We start from the raw sequence: 19,311 nt of genomic DNA on the forward strand, positions 1-19,311 counted from the left end.
ATCACCACATTCCAGTGATTGTCTCACACCCAGAAACACAACTGGACTCTGTAGGTTATAAACTAGACTAGTAAATTATAAAGAAAGCTATTTGGACTCATAGTTCTGGTCTAAGGTTAAAGAGCACCATCTAGTGATAGCCTTCTTTTATTATTATTATTATTATTATTATTATTATTATTATTATTATATTTGTGTTTTAATTTTACACATCAGCCATAGGTTCCCCTGTCCTCCCGCCTCCTGCCCTAACCGCACCTTCCCCCCATCCCCTCCCCTCCAATCCCATCTCCTCCAGGGCCAAGACTCACCTGGGGATTCATTTAAACCTGGTGGATTCAGTACAAGCAGGTCCAGTCCCCTCCTTCCAGGCTGAGCAAAGTGGATGCAGAGATCCTCAGCCTGGCCCCAGGTGGAGCTCCAGGTGTCCAATTGTCGAGAAAGAGGAGGGACTGTAAGACCGTGAATTGTTGAGACCAAGATTGCAAAAAGCACAGGGACAAATAGCCAATCAATGGAAGCACATGAATTATGAACCAAAGGCTGTGGAGCTCCCAGCTAGATCAGGCCCTCTGGATAAGTGAGACAATTGAATAGCTTGAACTGTTTGGGAGGCACCCAGGCTGTGGGACTGAGACCTGTCCTTAATGCATGAGCTGGCTGTTTGGAACCTTGGGCTTACACAGGGATTGCCTTCTTTTTAAAGGCCCAGTCCTGAGATAGCACAGGACAGCACATGGTGAGTGGGGCAGGGAGTGGCAGAGACCTATCTAAACTGACTGGCTCTCAAGATGATTCAGCAAGTCATTAACACAGATTTATTTATCAGACAAGTGAGTTCATCCGCTTACATGGATAGAGAGACCCACTAACTTCCTAAAAGTCCCAGTGGATCCCACCTCTTCTCATGATGTACATTTATGTCTCCACAGGAGTTTAGGAGCGCCTTCCATGATAGCACATTAACAATGGGGACACCCCAAAACTTCAACTCAGGAACTCAATGTCCCCAGGCTCCTTCCACATAACTCCCCCTACTTTGTCTCTGGAGAACTTTCAGCAATTCACATGTGCTCCTTCACATCTGGTAGAGAAAGATCTCATGCCAAGACTCCAGCAAAAGGCCTGGAGAGATGGCCTGGTGGTTAAGAGCACTTGCTGCTCTTCCAGAGGACCAGAGTTCAATTCCCAGCTCATAACCATTTTAATCTTTAGCTCCAGGGAGGTCTGACACCCTCTTATAGCCTCCATGGACACTAGCATCTATATTTAACACAGAGACACACAGACATAAATAAAGATTATTTTAAATTGACAAAAGAATTCAGCAAAAGTCCAGGGTTTAATACTGTTAGTAGATCCTGCTGACATCATGACATCATAGAGTCCCCCCATATCTCTCTCTCTCTCTCTCTCTCTCTCTCTCTCTCTCTCTCTCTCTCTCTCTCACACACACACACACACACACACACACACACACACACACACACACACCACAGAAGTGAAGCAGCTGGTGGAGTCGAGGTGTTTGTCCAGTTAGGATTTGCCAAGAGTGGCTCCAAGCACTGTAATTTTCCCAGCCCCTATGAGTTGTGGTAGATCTAGGTCAGAGAAAGCCATGGAGTGCTCAAAGGGAAATGAGCTGGCATACCCTGAGAGGGTAAGTCTATATAGGACATAGCAGAGGACCAACAAGTGTGAACTGTGATCTTGGGTGAACAGAAGACTTATCAAGGCTCCCCAAGTTGGGGTTAGATAGGAATTTTTAGCATCTACTCACCCCATCAAAACTCTAGAATATTTGGTGGGGAGCAGCTGGAGTTCCTTCTTCCAAATATCTGGGATCACACTAATCTACAACTTTTCTTCTTTGGCTGAGGAAAACAGGATATCTTCTTGGAGTTGTTACAACATGTGAAATTAATGATGCTTATAATGCAGGCAGGAATCAAAACACATATAGCCCAGAGCAGGAGCTCAGTGGAAGCTGTGGCAGTAATTTACTGTGAATCGCATCCACACTATTGACACATCTGGGCTATTTCATCCCCCAGACAGTGACTGTCCTTTGAGAGAAAAACAGAGATGGAACATTTGGGTCCATTAGTCTTTTGGATTTCTCAGTCAATGTTTGGCTGAAATGTATTTTGGAAATATTATTTTCACAAGAAGTTACAAAGGCAGCAAAGAGAAGTGCCCTGTACCCCTCCCCCTGGTTTTCTCTGATGGCAAAATTTTCATAATTAAGGAAAAAAGAACACCTAGTGGGGATCAGTATAGCGTGTGTGTGTGTGTGTGTGTGTGTGTGTGTGTGTGTGTGTGTGTGATTTTGTCATTCATGTAGATTCCCGTAAGTACCACTATAGTGGAGATATGCAGGACCATTCCTACTGGGCCAGGACTTCCATTCACTTACCCTTCATGCAGCCTGCTTACCCAGTTCTTCCTGTTTGTGGATTGAAAAAGCAAAATAGGTTGGATGGGAAAGAGAAAGTTCACTTGTTTAAAAACTTTCAAAGCAGTGAGGAAAAGAGATGTTTCAAAAGTTAAGAGCACATAGTGCTCTTGCAGAGGATCTGAGTTCAGTTCTCAGGACTCATGTTGGGCCCCTCATGACTTCCTGTGGCTCCAAATGCAGGAGGATATGGTGCCTCTGACTTCCATAGGCACCTAAACACGTGTGCACATACTCCCATAAGGATGCACGTGAGTGCACATAACCAGAAAGGAGAACAGTGTTAAAAATTTAAAGTAGGACTGGAATGTAGCTCAGTGGCAGAGCACTTGCTGGTGTGCAGAAAGCCCTGAGAGCAAACTGCAACACTGTTAAAATAATAATAATACATTCAGGAGGCAGAAGCAGGCAGATCTCTGTGAGTTCAAGACCAGCCTGGTCTAGAAAGTGAGTTCCAGGACAGCCAGGACTGTTACACAGAGAAACTCTGTTTCAGAAAACCAATAAGTAAGTAAATAAAAAATAAAAGTAAATAAATAAATGGATAGATAAATAAATAAATAAATAAATAAATAAATAAATAGCAATAAGAAGAGGACCAGCGAGACAGCTCACAAAGGTAAAATGCTTGTCATGCAAATCTGACAATCTGAGTTTGATTCCTGGAACCCATAACTGTCAGAAAGGAGCAATCCCTGAAAGTCCTCCTTTGGCTTCCACATGAGCACCATGGCAAGAACACACTTGCATTCACTCACATGTTGCGTACACATACAACACAACAAATAAATTTCTTTTAAAAAAGAACCATGTCCATATGAAATCACATAAAATCAAAAACAAATTGAACTCTAGTCTCACCATTCCGACATGAAATGAGTAAGAACTTAGCTCAAACCAATACCATGGTTTCTTTCTTTCTTCTTTTCTTTTTTTTTTTTGTTTTTTTTGTTTTGTTTTGTTTTGTTTTGTTTTGTTTTTCGAGACAGGGTTTCTCTATAGCTTTGCAGCCTGTCCTGGAATAGCTCTGTAGACCAGGCTGGCCTCGAACTCACAGAGATCCACCTGCCTCTGCCTCCCTACAGGCGTGCACCACCACCTCCTGGCTCTTTCTTTCTTTCTTTTTTGATTTTTTGAAACAGGGTTCCCCTGTGTAACAGCCCTGACTGTCGTAAAACTCACTCTGTAGACCAGTTTGGACTTGAACTCACAGAGATCCACCTGCCTTTGCCTCCCAAGTTCTGGAATTAAAGGAGTGTGTCAGCACCACCTGGCCAGTATTTATTCATTTGTTCATTTTGAGACAGTATCTCTCTCTATAGCTCAGAATGGCATCTCTAGCTCATAATAACTCCTCTGACTCAACCTCTTGAATGCTGAGATTCCACCACCATGTCAATACCTGAAGTAACTAACAATAGACATGCAAAGTAAGTTAGGGAGAGTGAAAATAAGTCCAGAGCAAAAGTAGCTTATGCTGTACAAATGCATACCTTGTGGCCTCAGCAAATACCCAACAGAGACACACACACATCTGCCTTTTACACAGATACACACATGCTTATTGATAAAAGGTATTATTAGAAACTGAAAACTATCTGGGTATGATGGTGCATGCTGAGGCTGAGGCAGGAGGATCTCAAGTTCAAGGCCAACTTGGTCTACCTAGCTAAACACTACCTTAAAAATCAAAATTAAAACAAAAACTCCTAAAAACCACAGGGTTATTATTAAAGAATGGATAAGAATGATATGTTTGGGGAGGGGAGAGATGACTCGGTGGGTACATAGAGAAAGTGGAGGAGCATGTGGGGCCTCAGAGGCTCCAACGGCATTGAATTTGCATGGCAAGGTGCTTTGGGCTCTCCTTGCTATTGTATGACCTTTCACTCATTTCCTGTGCCCCTCTCCTCCAGGCATCTTGGTTAATCTGAGGCTCTCACTTGGGGATCTACATTCTTCTCCCCTAAGTGATTCTCAAGTTACCTTCTGACTGAAAGAGTGGCAGATTCAGATACACACGATACATTCAATATGTTCTCAGCTCAAGGCTGTGCCCTTTCTTACTGAGTTATGAGTCAATGGAGGAAGGTAGCTGTAGGGAGGTGAGAATATATCACGCCTGTAGTCTGGAGACCTGGAGGGAAAGCATTCAGCACAGTGATGGAAATCCTACCAAAGGGCCTCCATATGTCCACAACACCACCACCACCCCCAAACAACACCTGAGCACTGAGTCTCTGACCCTAGTCTCTAGAAGACGGTGTTCTACAGACACCCTCATAGCTTGTGGCTGGGGACTAAGTGCACCCTATAGCTATAAGGGGCAAGGGCTCTGGGAGTTTTTGTGTTCCCCTGGGACACTATCCTCTACCTCTTTGTAGTGGTCTGAATGAAAACGACCCCCCATAGGCTCGTAGCAAGTTGGCACTACTAGGTGTGGCCTTGTTGGAGGAAATGTGTCACAGGGGGGTGGGGTCTGAGGCTTCAGATGCTCCACCCAGGCCCAGTGTCACTTTCTCTTCCTAAGGACCCATATGTAGAACTCTAAGCGATCTCTCCAGCACCATGTCTGTCTTTGTACCACCATGCTTATCCCACGACGATAATAGACTAAACCTCTGAACTGTAAGTGAGTCTCTCCACAGCAACAAACCCTGAGCCAAGACATCCCTGCTACTGCTGCCACCTGATGACCTATGGCCACTCTAAGTCACAGCCTTGCTACAAGTGTACTGAGCCGACACTGATTACTCAGCCTTGTTTAGTCATGGGACTTCAGACATGCTCGCTGTGACATATGTGTGTGGTGGTATTGTGTTCCCTGAAATATTGTGTGTTCCCCGAAATAAACTTATCTGGGGTCAGAGAACAGACAGCCCCTAGAACAGAGCCAGAAATGGTGGCTAGAAAATGGGTCAGAGCAAGCCATAGCAGAAGTTGGGCGGTGGTGGTGCACGCCTTTAATCCCAGCACTTGGGAGGCAGAGCTAGGTGGATCTCTGAGTTCAAGGCTACTTTAGAAACAGCCAGGCTTGGTGACCCACCAAGAAACCTTTAATCCCAGAAACCCAGCCTTTAATCCCAGGGAGTGACACAGAAAGTAGAAAGATCTATAAGACATGAAAACCAGGCACCAGAGTGAGTTAAGCATTTAGTTAGTTAAACGTTTGGCTGGTTTAGCATTCAGGCTTTGGAGCAGTACAGTCCAGCCATTGGGATGAGGATTCAGAAGCTTCCAGCCCGAGGAAACAGGATCACCTGAGGAACTAGCAAGGTGACATAGCTGTGGCTTATTCTGTGTCTCTGATCTTCCAGCATTCACCCCAATAACTGGCCTCGGGTTTGATTTTATTAACAAGTATCTTTAAGATTCATACTACATGTGTGAGTCCACAGTGTTGTGTATAGTGGTAGGGTATAGTGTTCCCCATGCCCAGGCCAGAGTTAACGACTGTGCCTGGGCCCAGAGATAGGAGCATGGAGTTGATGTAGACAGAACAGTGAGGCTCCCCAAAGGGATATCAGCATCCTGTTCAAATCATAACAGTCCATTGTGATCACTGCATATCTGTGAGGTGTATGTGAGCTGCCAGTGTGGGGAAGCACAGAGGTCCACGTGTGGAAGTGTTTGCATATGTGTTTGCATGGTGACTGCCAAGTGTACGGGAGCAGAGGTATGTATGCCTGTGTGCATGTGAGTGGAAAGTACATGTGTCAATAAAGGTGCTGTTACTATGCATGTTGTTGAGTGTCAGTGTTGTGAGAGTGAGTGAGCATATGTGTACGTGTGTGTGTGTGTGTGTGTGTGTGTGTGTGTGTGTGTGTGTGTAGATACACCCCAGAGAGCGGCACAAGTCCTCTTAGAGATATATAAAAAACCAGTACAAAACACAGGCATCTGGGTGTCAGTAGACCTCTTTACATGGACACTCTGTGATCCTGGCAAGAATTGTTCCAGAGCTGGTAGTAGTTTGCCCAGGGCACAGTGTATATCAGTGATGTGCAAATCAGGCTCTGTGGAAGAAAAAAGAAGACAATCAGCTTTGGGGAAACTCGTTTTCAAAGGTGGAAGAGAAGGCTCCAACTCCTCAGGCCCTGGAGAACCCAGAAATGAAATGCTCCTCTGAGACACATGGCAGGTGCCTCTGGAGCCCTGGATTTATATATGTATAAAAATCAGGACTTGGAATTCCAGGAAGGGGTACTGACCCTCCCTCTCCTCCTATCCCTGCACCTACACCCTGGGTCAGAAAGAGGCCCCAACAATGGACCAGCCATCATAGAAAGGGACAATAGAACTAAGAAGACACAGAGGAGACAGGGACAGTCTTCAGTGCCCCCAAAGAATGGAAGCAAGATAACAAAGGCCTTGAGAAGGAACAAACAACGCTTGTACTCTGGAGCTCTGTGGGGAGAAGCAGAAGCCTAGGTCCAGGGCTGTGCCCACTTGGGTGGCCAGACTGCCCAAGCCAACAGCCTTCTTCCTTCTTGGATGCACCAAGAAGTGTCAGGTAGCCCTATGGCTGGGCATTTGCTCGCCCTGACTCTCAGTTTGAAGATGTTCATTCCCCATCCTTGGACTTGAGGCTTTCTCAGAGGACTCCCACAACACACCTTTTTCATCTTGCTGCTTTGCAGAGGACAGGAAGCTTTCTTTGTCTCGTTTTTCTTGCATTTGGTCCTGCCAATCTTCACAGTGACGAAATACTCCACTCCTGAAGTCAGCTGTGGAGGAGCAATCGCATTGCTAATTTCCACACTGGAGTGTCCAATGTCTGACTCTCTCCAGAAGGAACTAAGCATGACCCCTCTTCCCAGAACTCATCCATCAAAACTCAGCTCCTTCCTCCCCTCCCATTGATCGAGTCTCAGTGTTAACTAGGGTCCCTATTCAGCCACAATCCTTTGCTCTGGACTTTGCTGTGGCAGCCACATAGTGCTTGTCTCCCATTCATTGTCATGTTAAGACAAACTGGGTTGCCTGGTAACAACAAACCACTGTGGTCCTCATAATGTACTGAGCTATCTGGCCCTATTTCTTCCCAGACTTCTCACTCCTTACTCTCCTTCCCAGCCATTCATAAAGTAGACAATTTAGCAACACATCTAAATATTAACTAGAGCGATGGTTTAAAAGCATTTGTTGCTCTTGCAGAGGACCAAAGTTTGGTTCCCAGAACCCACATGGCAGTTCACAACCACCTGCAACTCCAGTTTCTGGACATCCAATGTCCTCTTCTGGTCTCTGCAAGCACTGCATATATGTAGTGCACTTACATACATACTTGAAGGCAGAACACCCATACATATAAAAATATAAATCTTTAAAAATGAGCTTGGGGGTCAGATTTATTTCAGACACTCACTCCCCATATATTAGCTCTGAAACCTTGAGAAAGTAACGTAGCAGCCTCCATTTCCTCATTTGCAAGGTACACATAATCAATCATTCGATCTGTTTATGGATTCTGTGGACAAAACAGAAGCACTTCCACTAATGCATAAAAACCAACCTATTGTGTAGCTATTTCCTCCCAATTGAAACATTCCCTCTGGAGTGTGGAGGCTCATAAGATTCAGGAACCAAATGAAACAAGATTGTAAGGCCTCCTACCCAAGGTCATTATGGAGACATTTGGGCTAGCTGAGCCACCTGCAGGAACTTCTGAGATGCTGTCATCATCCTGAGCCATCACCCTTACTGGGACAGGCTTTTTGGTGATATAGCTGCTTCTGAGTCCTCCATGGTTTTTTAAGCATTCCCCCATAGAATCACCAGTAAACTAAGCTAGACTTGGTTGGAATCATTCCTTTGGTGTGTTGTTAGTGCCCTATCTGTAGTAAGTAGATGCTGATTTAGGTCTCCCCAGGAAAAGCCACACAATGGTCGCTTAAGAGAATTCTTAATGTTTCTCTGCCAACTGTGTGGACCAGCTATGACATTTGGGAGAGCCAAGGACAGGATGACATGTGCTAAAGATCTTGTTTTATCTCCCAGGAGCTTTCCACTTGATACCCCCTGTTCTCTGAATCTGTTTCCTCCTGGGGAAGTGGGCAGTGTAAGATGATGTGCTAGCCAGGTAAGCCACAGAGACACAAGCCAGAGCCAGCTCCCATAGGTGGCTTTGTCTTCCCTCTCTCGTGATCAAACCTAAGCCTGTGAAGACCAAGAAGAGGAAGTTGGGAAGGCTTCTGTGGAAGAGCAGCACACTGGAGTGAAACTCTAAGGAAATTTGGTGATTATTGTCCCAGGTCTGGCCTCCGGACGAATGTGTAGATTAGACAGCAGTGTTGTATAGGGAGAAACTCTTAGGAATCTCCTGCTTCTTGCCCAAACACCAGTGGCCCAACCTAATGAGACAGTGTGAGTCTGTCTAGGGGAGATGCAGGCAGAAAATTCACCTTGATCCTGGTTGAAAGGCACCCATAGAAAATCGAAGGCCGGGTCCCAGGCCATTGCTCTGGCTGCCCTGAAAATACAATCTCAGTGCTAGCCTGGAATTTACTAGAGTACAGGTGTTCCTCTGCCATTGTCAAAGGGCCATTTTACCTGTGCATAAGGATGTTGTAGAACTAGGCCAGCCATTGTCATACCAACTGGCTACCAGCAAGTTGTATGTAGGAAAAAGCTAAAACATGAGCACACATTAAACTTCTTACTCACTGGTAGTGTCAATTGTTCTCTCAGAACATGAACTGTCATAATAACAGCAAATGTTTTGACAAGTGCTACTAGGTGGTGGCATTGTGCTAAACTGTTACTTGTTCTGACCCAGTTTGCAGGTGAAGAAGCAGTCCTGAAGAAGTCTAGATTACACCTAACCAAGACCCCACAGCTGGGGACAGCTGGAAGTTGAAAGCAGGCCCACCAGCCCACCATGCTTGTCTATGACCCCTTCTTTGCCGTACTGAGACTTTCAAAGTCACATCTGGATATTGAGATGTCTGGAAACCTGTGTCCATGATCCTCCCCTTCCAATGGGCAAGCCCGCACTGTCCATTTATCACTTAAAGTAACATCAAGTTTGCTTTTAACATTTTAAGAAACTATTCTTGACCAGTTAACTGTTAGTGGTAAAAGGTTAGGTTCACACATTAAATCTTAGCGTCTCAGCTATACCTAAAGGAAATTGATTCGAGTGAAAAAGACAAATGAGAACAGCACCATCTTGTGGTCATAGTGCATAATAGCCAGGAATTCCCCTGGAATGTCTGTGCCAGGATTTAGGAATCCTCTGGCCTGGGAATAACACTAATATTGACACCCCACTCCCATGCCTTCCCCTCTTTCTGCTTACTCCTGTTCCATCTGCCTCTAATTATCTCATCTCTAGTAGTCTTTCCTCCTAGTGAATTATTTCTCCCCAAACCTGAGTAGGGTGTAATATTGTTTCTGATTTACATATTTTACTATCTGACCTTGAGGGAACATTGGATCAACAGTTTTCAAACAAATTCTCTCCTCTACCATCTTTCAACTGATACAATTCACAAGAAATATATGTGCAAAATTGTGTGTAAAACAAAAGAGAAGCTACGGTGGCACGCATGTGTGATCCTAGCACTCACATTCAGTAGGCTAAGGCAGGAGGTTGAGGGAAGAGAGAAACAGGCCAGCCAGGGCTTAATGCAGAGACTGCCTCAGAAGGGGTGGAACTATCTAACTGAAGCCCCTTGGCTCATCCCCTGCTACTTTCCCACTGCTATCCCCAAAGACTTGTGATTCTAGATGTCTCAAACAGAAAATTCAGTCCTATTTTACAGTCCTGGACACTGAAAGGAAATGTTGTCAGAAAAAAGGAATCTACAGAGAGTCTTTAGGTTTTGCCCAGACAAAACCATTAAAGAAAGCAAAGCCAGCCCCATTACTGCTGTCTGGTAGGCAAAATGAAATGTAGTCCCTCCACAGGACAATGGAGAACCTCTACAAGTCAGCTTTTGGCCAAGAAGGAGGGAGTTAGGTTGGCTCCAGACTTTAGGGCCACCTAGGTTATGTGGCTGTCATGACTGAGGGACCTGCTTAGCCCAGAAGCATCAGGTGCACCCACTGTATATGATGCTCCCCAAAGAGTTATGGGTACTCCATTATCCCAGGAGCCCAGTCAGAATCCCCATATGTCTGAAAAAGCAAGATGGGGGCTGTGTCGATGTCCGGAAAACCAAGGCACAAACCTGCATCTGACTTTGAATTAGCTTCTGAACTCGAAACAAGTAGGTGTCGTTGCTTGCATTGTTGTAGAATTGGATGAAGAAATGGAGGGTAGAGTTCATGTTTTTCGTGCTTGTGGCCTTATCCTTGAAGCCCCCCCACCTTTGGATGTAAGTCACCTTGGCCATTGCAACTACAGTCACCAGCAATAGCAGCAAGGGGATCCTCGAGCCTCTGGCCTTCATCTCCACAGCTTCAGCAGGTGGTGGGGTAGTGTTGCCAGGGTAGGAGTGCAGCGACTGTCACCTCACTCTGCCACGGCAGTCTTACCAGCACAGGCTTTCCTGGGAGACAGCTTCACCTGCACTTAAGTAAAGGATTAAGATCTCTCGTTTGTTTTTTCCGCCATGCTAAGAACACTACCCATGGAAAGCTTCCCAGGCGGCCACACACCCTACTCCCCAGCAGTGTTCCTCCCACTTGCAATGACATTCGGTTCTTCGGCAGTCCAGGTAAGGGGTTGTCTCTGCACACTGCCAAGCCAGGGGAGTCCCTACCCTTGCCCACGCATGCAGTGTGCAAGAAATCCCAAGAACAGACCTGTTCAGAGCTCTGCAATAAAAGCTGCTGTAGTAGACAAAGGTCACTATGTATGGGAGTGGGTGAACATTTATGCAAAGTCATATTTGAACTGCAACATGGGACTCAACCACATGGAACCTGGTAGTACATTCCAACCATCTTACCAAGCCTCCAACATCTCCTGTGCTTCTTCCGTCAGGTTCCTCTTAATCACCTGCTCCCACCCCTCACAGATTTCTCCCTGCTCTTTCCCACTCTGCTGGCAAGTTTACATAGTCTCTCTTGTAATCCTGTTGTGACCCAGTAGAGCTTTGTGAGGTAACCCTAATGTCCCCATGTGAAATCAGCCAGGAGCCTTCCTCAGAAATCAGCCCTACACAGGGCAGCCTGTGTGTAGAAGCTCACTAGTGAGCCCTCTTTTTTGCTCTAGGAAAGGAATAACAGTAAGAGAATTAAAGGAATCTTGGATCTACAGAGATTACTCAGTGCCAGCATGAGGACCTGAGTTCATATCCTCAGCACCCACATAAAAGACAGATTTGGCAGTGAACATCTGTAACCCTAGTGCTGGGGAGCAAAGATGGGTGAGTCCTAGGGCCTCACCAGTCAATCAGTGCAGCCAAAATGCTAAGCTGCAGGTTCACTGAGAAACCCTGTCTCAAAAAATAAGGTGGAGAATAATGCAGTTATACATAACAGCAGCTTTGGGCCTTCATACACCCCCAACCTCCCACCCCCACCCCCACAATCTGAATGTAATGTAGTGCTTGTATTGTAAAATATTAACTTTTTAGTTTTACACTTGTCCTAGGATGATGCCAATGTTTGGGGAGGTTAAAGGCCTAGGACAGATTTTTACATTTTTTTAGACTTTTTGTAAGTCTTATATTATTTCTAATTAAAAGTTGGAATATTCAAAACTAAATACCAGTCAGTGAGAAGCAGAGTCATATGGCAGACAACACACTCATTTTATTATCCAGATATATTCTGGGGATTCTGGGCTAATCTCCCTGAGCCTAGATTTTTCATCTCCCTACAATATGAATTATTCTGTTTTGAAATAAGGTCTCATTATGTAATCCTGGATGGTCTGGAACTCACTGTGTAGACAAAGCTGGCCTAAAACAGAGATCAAGTTGATTATGCCCCATATTGTGGTTAAAGGCATGTGCCACCACACCTGACATCCCTACAATATGAAAATGGATGGAGGCAAACAACTTGCTCCTGTGTCTGCCTTTGGTGATTTCTCAAAAACATTCGTGTGATCCTTCCCTGACTCTGATTCATATGCTGGAACCATTGTCTATGGCACTCCTAGCCATTGTCCAAGCCACTCTTCATGTGACAGTGTATAATCCTGCCAGGATAGATCATGGTAGCCATACTGTGCTCCATAGAGTACTAGAACTGTCTGGCTCCAGACATGGCAGCTTTGGAACACTCCAAGTCACATAAGCCAAGGTCACTATAGAGTAGATGTCTCAACTGTAGCCTAATTCCAACCCTTTCCCCTCTGTACTATAAATGGCTTATGGTAAACTCTGCTGCTTGGGGTGGGGGGAAATTCTGCTTGTGGGATAATTCAAAAACTCTATCAATTAAGCTAAGTATAGACAATCAAAATATATGTCACTCTGGACTGCTATGTGGGGAGCCCAGCAGGGGGCCAGATGGGCATAAAACAATGTTTAACTGAACTTGGGGCTCATGTTCTTCTTTTGTATTTCTAAATTTTATTTTATGTATGTGAATGTACCATTTGCCTGGATGTATGTATTGTACCATTTGTGTGCTTGGTGTCTGAGAAAGTCAGAAGAGGGCTTCAGATTCCCAGGAACTGGAGTCATGCATAGTTTTGAACCACCAATGTGGGTGCTGGGAATTGAATCCAGGTATTCTACAAGAGCAACAAATACTCCTAACTGCTGAGCCATCTCTTCAGCCCCAGGGCTCATTTTTTTAAAATTGTCCTCTGCTGACCCTGTATGTGTCAACACTGCAAATAAAACTGCTTTCTGGCCCCTATCAGTTCAGGCATCTTGTTTCCTGATCCAGTTTTCCCTGGACAATACCAGGAAGATCCACAGTATGAGGGAGAAACAGGTATTTAGTTAAAACCATGGAATAAAGGAGAAATAATTGGCCTAATTGTATCAATTGAATATGGAATAAATGGGAAGTATTTTAATGTCCAGTAACTAAGGGGACATAGAGTACCAACATATCTGTGGACATATGGGAAGTAAGGATTATATTATATTTGTGGATAGTCACAATCATAAGTATGAGAAACATGGTGAATATCAGGAGCCTGGCCATGAATTAAGGAGCCAGGTGAAATACAATACAATGAGGACAAAAGAAGGAAGTGAGGGGCCTGCTCATGTTCTTGGAGGAAAGGCAAAGAAGGAGTTTGTTTATCTTCACAGAACTGGAAAATAGCTGTGAAGTAAGAGGAGCATGATGGCCTAGTTTACATCCAGAAGTGAAAAGAAACACACGGACAGGTCATGTCCAAGCAGCTGTGGGGAGTGTTTAAGCTTAGTCATGCCCAAAGGAAAGGGAAAAATAAGGCTCTTTGCACGTTATGAACACAGAAGTAAAATGCCTTGTAGTTTTACAAGCTATAGGGAAGATGGGGACTTGAGAATTCCATAGACTAAAGGGGAACTTACAGGGGTCTTGTTCAATCCATGGCAAATGAGAAACATGAACTTTGGCTGGATCCATGTAAAGAGGTCATTATAGGGACCTTGGTCTTGTCCATAGGACATGAGAAAAATCCATGGCATGGGGTGAGGCCTTCTTGGGAAAATTCATGAACAGGAAATATTTAAGCCTTATATTGTTTATGAAACAGGAAGAATATATTTTTTTCTGAAATGGAGAATTGTGACCTCTGACTGTTTGCATGGAAAATAGACACTGTAGATGTCTGGGGATATAAGGAAATCAGAAACATGGGTACATATGTGAAATAAGAGGAAAAGAGTTTCACTGGTCATGTTAACCGAGGATAGCATGGGACAGCAGAAAATGTGGGATCTGCTTATGCATGGGGGAAGAAAAGGGCAAGGGGAAAGAATGTCAAGGAGAGGAGAGACTTTAGATAATAGATACATTCATTGGGTAGATTTTAGTGAGTGATAATTCTGCAAGTGAACACAAGTATTAAAACTTCGAATTGTTCACTATAAATACATGTGATTATTTGTCATTTGCAACTCATAATGTGGTGTGGATGTGTCAGGGACCAAGATGTCAGGAACCAAACATGAACCATGGAAAAGTACTAGCTAGGCCAGAGAACAAGTCATAAGCCCACTGCCCTTTCCCAGATCAGTAACACCTGTTTACTAACCAGAGGTCCCCAAAGATAAGAACATCCCACAGTCAGGTGCCATGACAACTGAACATAAAGAGCATTTCATGGTCAGGTAGCCTAGCAACAGAATAAATGGCCCCTGACCAGTGACCTTAGCTGACATCTCGCAGTTGCATGATCTGTCTCCCACGTCTTGCACCCCTTCCATGTTCTGCAAGCCCCTTTTCCCCTTCCCTCCTTCCTGCTGCCTTCTCCCCTCCTATGCTACATAAGCCTTGCTGAGGAAAATAAAATTTGCAGCTTGATCAGAATCCTGTCTTGCTGTCTTGTGTCCCCTGTTCCTTTCATTCAATCCCACAGATGGGTCGCTCCCATTGAAACCCCACTGGCCAGGGCATGGATGGATGGGTGGGTGTATGGGATAAATGGATGCATGATAGGTAAATGGGCAGATGGATGGATTGGGGGATGGAGAAGTAGGCAAATGGTTAGGTAGATAGATAAAAGGCATGTGATACTACCCAGAGTACTTCCTATGGACTATGCAATCAGTCGGAAGACACTTCCTGCCTCCACTTTGCTCCCTTTCATGGCCTGTGCCTATGACTGAGGGGAAAAGGATTGCCTTTGGCCAAAGCCACCAGAAGAGGACTGACACAGTGAGCATGCCCTATAGCCCCTCTTGCCTACCTGTACCCAAGCCATCTTATCATTTGCCATACCACCTAAAGGAAGACAGCTTCTAGGTAGCTATTTCTTTATTCAGAAAGGAATCTTTGCCACATGCTCAGCAAATCTGGCCTCCTATCTGATGAACTAAATTTGGTAACCTGGCCCCTGATGGAAGACTGGTGCCTGGCAGGTGGGTGGGATTCATCCAAGCTCTGCCTGTCATGGTTGAGTGGTGTTTAGGTCCCTAAAGGAACTTGCATGAGTTGCACTACTTCCTCATTTTACGTATTAACATCGAGGCTTGAGATGTGTCAGTCCAGCACCCAGAAGAAAACAAGCAAGAAATAGAAAAATAATGTGCTTTATCACCACAGGCAGTATGCTCTGCTGTGCAGGCTGAGCAGTCTGCGGGCAAGGATGTGTCCTGGCTGTAGCTTTCAGTCATCCTTCTCCTAGTCTGTCCTTCTTGTTGATGCTGCTTTCCCTTACATCGCACCCCACCCATATAGATACACTACTCAGGCTTCTGCTTGACCGTGACTGAGGTTTCCTGGACCTGCACTAAACCACCCATCAGTCTGGGCCAAAGGCATTGCTCATGGTATTCTACCTCTCACTTGAAACCTGAAGTGGAGTGCCCTTGCTCCATGATGAGGTCAGTTAGCAAACACCAAGAATGCTGGGCTTTTTCCAGTCTAGGCAACAGGATAGACCATTTCCTAACTGGGCAGCCTGTCTAGACATTTGGGTTTGGTAGTCTTGGTCTCAGTTTGGGGGACCCCAGATGTAGTGGGTAGCCATCCCGGCCTTGGCCCGGCTAGCTCAGTTGGTAGAGCATGAGACTCTTAATCTGAGGGTCGTGGGTACGTGCCCCACGTTGGGCGCCAGATATTGGTGAAATTACTAAGGCCACTCCACGTAGTTAAAAGGGGGGTTAATTTTGTGGGGTAACTTACAAATGAAGGGATAGGTTCCAGGGTCTGGGAAAGGTATGGTGCAGTCCGGCGGTGTTCTCTGGAGAACTCTGCTCCGTCTACCTCCAGCATCCAGGGTCCTGCAACCAAGAGAGGCCTCTCCTCTGGATCCTGGGTCTTCAGCTTCCTCCCTCAGCCCCGCCTTGTGGACGTGACCATTACAGAAGCCTCAGTGGGGGTTGGAGCTTCCAGGCCAAGGCTGCGATGGCTACCCACTCCACCCAGAAGGCACAGGAGAGCTGCTGAGAAGAGCAAACAACTGAGAACAAAAAGTAGTCCTTTTCATGGCTGCTTGGCCAGGTGCTTCACTTTCTTAGCTTTGCTTTCTCTTTAGCTGTAATTCTAGCATATATCATAAAAGTAAGTATCTCATAGGATGATGTGCTGGCTTTTCATTAATATTACTAAATGTCTCATAGCAGGCAGAACACAGACAGAAAGCAGCAGATCGGGTTCCAGGACACACACACACACACACACACACACACACACACACACACACACAAATACTCCTCTAGAGCATGCTCCCTCCCTAATCTACTTCCTAATTAAACTTCACCTCATAGTTTTCATCACCTCCTAATCATGCCATCTAATTATTAGTCCATCCTTAAATAATCCACTGAGAGTGCAGCCTTCAAAGTCCATCAGACAGCAGCAAAGCCTTTAACACATGAGCTTTTGCTAGGCTACATTTCACAGCTGAAGTACTACAGATGCTTGGGAAATTCAAATTATAAATTGCACAGATATTATTGTTTGTAGTTTAAGGGATATCAGGGCTTATATTGACATCAGTTGAGGCAGCTATTTTCAATAAGAAAAGGAATCATCCACGGGGGAGTGTTAAAAGTGGAGCTACTTCAGAGCTCCTTGCTATTTCCTGTGAACTTAACCCTAGCAGAGCAGTGGACATCTGTTACCTGTGAGTTCTGTAACTGTGGAGTCAGTCAACTACAAATAGACAACTCCTAAACACAATTAGGTCTGGACCAAGCATGTGTCTGAAAAATAGAATATTTACATAGAGCTTTGTGTGTTTTTTAAAAAAGATTCATTTATTTATTATGTATACAGTGTTCCTTCTGCGTGTATGTCTGCAGGCCAGAAGAGAACTCTGGATCTCATTACAGATGGTTGTGAGCCACCATGTAGTTGCTGGGAATTGAACTCAGGACCTCAGGAAGAGCAGCTAGTGCTCTTAACCACTGAGCCATCTTTCCAGCCCTGAGCTTTATGTTTTATTAGGTATTTTAGGAGATGCAGGGGCAGTGAATAGGATAGAGGGGTATGTACATGTCTTATGCAAACACTATGCTGTTTTGTAAGAAGGCTAGAGCATCCACAGATTTTTTTGGTCTCTGCAGAGGCCCCTGGAAGCAATCCCCATGGATACCAAGGGACATCTGTTTTTCACTGATAAATAGAGTGTCAGAACTTGAAGAGTCACAATGTGCCACTCTTTTAAAAAGCCTACACCTATATCTGATGTCTGGATCTTCATTTCTTACAGGGTAAATGAATAAAATAACTCCTTACAAACAAGAAGGCTAGTGTCATTTGGTTTCTTCTCTGGACTTTTCTTTTTAAGCTTTTAAAAGAAGCATTTATTTTGTAATATGTGCATTACAGGATACACAACACAAGAAGCCAAGAACAGCCCCCCAGTCACAAGCAGCTCAGCTTGATGTGACCTTCTAGATGCTGCAAGTGTACCTACATTTAGGGAATTGATATTATACAGTATATATCATGCTTTCCACCACATTTTGAATATTCACCAACTAAAAACTGCACGCATGAGTATTTTGATAACCAAGAATACACCATGCTTTTAAAAAGTGTATTTCTGTACCCTGAATGGTCCTGCTCTGGCAGGATAGTGACCTGGATATAACACAGACAGGAAGTAAATCTATTTAGGACCCAACTGTTTGCCAGGCGGCACCCTTCCAAGATCGCCATGAAAGAAACAGTCAACAGTCTGTCACCTGCTCACGTATCCCAGGCTTGACTGTGGGGCAGTACTGCCCATGAAGCCATCAGCAGTCCCCACAGCAGCCTTGGACCCTCATCTCTGGTGCTACCACAGACGGATGGGGCTGACCTTGGCTGGAAATGCCTTCTGCTTCTGAGAAGCAAGCCTGCAGCAGGCACACAGAATGTCAGAGAGACAAGGTGGTGCTACAGATGGCTCAAGTTGGAATTGATCCAAAGTGCTCTGTACATTTTCTCCTCTAGACTAAGAAACCTGAGAAGTCACAAGACCAAGAAAGAGCATTCTCACAGTTACAGAGTGCTTCCCTGGGAGGGAAGAGCTGGCTAAGGACATCAGGGCAGAGTAGCTGGTGGCTGCCTGTCCTCCTCACCCAAACTTAAGTATTTTTTTTGTTCAGGTGCTTTCCATGTTAAAAATAATTTAGCAGCTCCTAATCATACTTCTCCACTTAAGGAAACAACAGGTTCCTATTACAAGAAATCCAAGGAGTCTGCTTAAATTGTAAAGGAATTTATTAGAAAGGGAGACTCATTGCAGAACAGGAGATTTATCATAGGGTCCTGGATGGTCAAGATATAGTCCAACACGATTCTTCTGCCTGAGTTTGTCCCAGCATCCAAGCCCATGAGGGAGACAAGAGCAAGGCTGTGTGTTTCTCAGGTCTTAATGGTAGCCCAGAGGCCACACCCCAGGGGCAAGTACTTTAAGGTCATAGGTAGGTAGGACAGTTACCTACTATATCTGTAGAGGTGGTGCTTCAAGGTCATAGACAGAACAGCTATCCACTACATCTCCCCTTCTGTCTAAATAAGAAAGTTCTAACCTAATATAAAATTATATATAATAGGAACAATTATCAAATATTGTCCAGGAGAGGGGAAAGGTAATAACATAATCAAAAATAGAAATACAACCAGCAAGAACAAGAGACATATACTAAAATCCAGAAATGTCTGGATCATAGGTAAATGGCATGTTACAGAGATTATTCCAATAGCTGTCCCAAAAGGTGCCTCTAGTTGGGGGCCAAACATTTAACATGTGATCCTGTGTCCGAACCATGAGTAGAGAGAACCTAGTACATGGAAAGAGAGATAGTTCAACAGGGAAAGCACTTGCTACTCAAACCTAAGGATCCGAGTTCTGA

The 19,311-nt window shown here is 44.8% G+C and overlaps 1 protein-coding gene across 1 annotated transcript; it reads right to left on the reverse strand.

Annotated features, from left to right (window-relative positions):
- Positions 1–6,375: 6,375 nt before the first annotated feature.
- On the reverse strand, positions 6,376–12,378 carry Cstl1 (cystatin like 1). Its single transcript, XM_036184362.1, has 4 exons — positions 12,372–12,378; positions 10,630–10,859; positions 7,072–7,182; positions 6,376–6,471 (listed from the first exon to the last, which is right to left on the reverse strand). Exons 1-4 carry the CDS (start codon positions 12,376–12,378, stop codon positions 6,376–6,378), a joined length of 444 nt encoding a protein of 147 aa, XP_036040255.1.
- Positions 12,379–19,311: the final 6,933 nt, after the last annotated feature.

Source organism: Onychomys torridus, chromosome 4 (assembly GCF_903995425.1).
Source record: "Onychomys torridus chromosome 4, mOncTor1.1, whole genome shotgun sequence".
Lineage (NCBI taxonomy): Eukaryota > Metazoa > Chordata > Mammalia > Rodentia > Cricetidae > Onychomys > Onychomys torridus.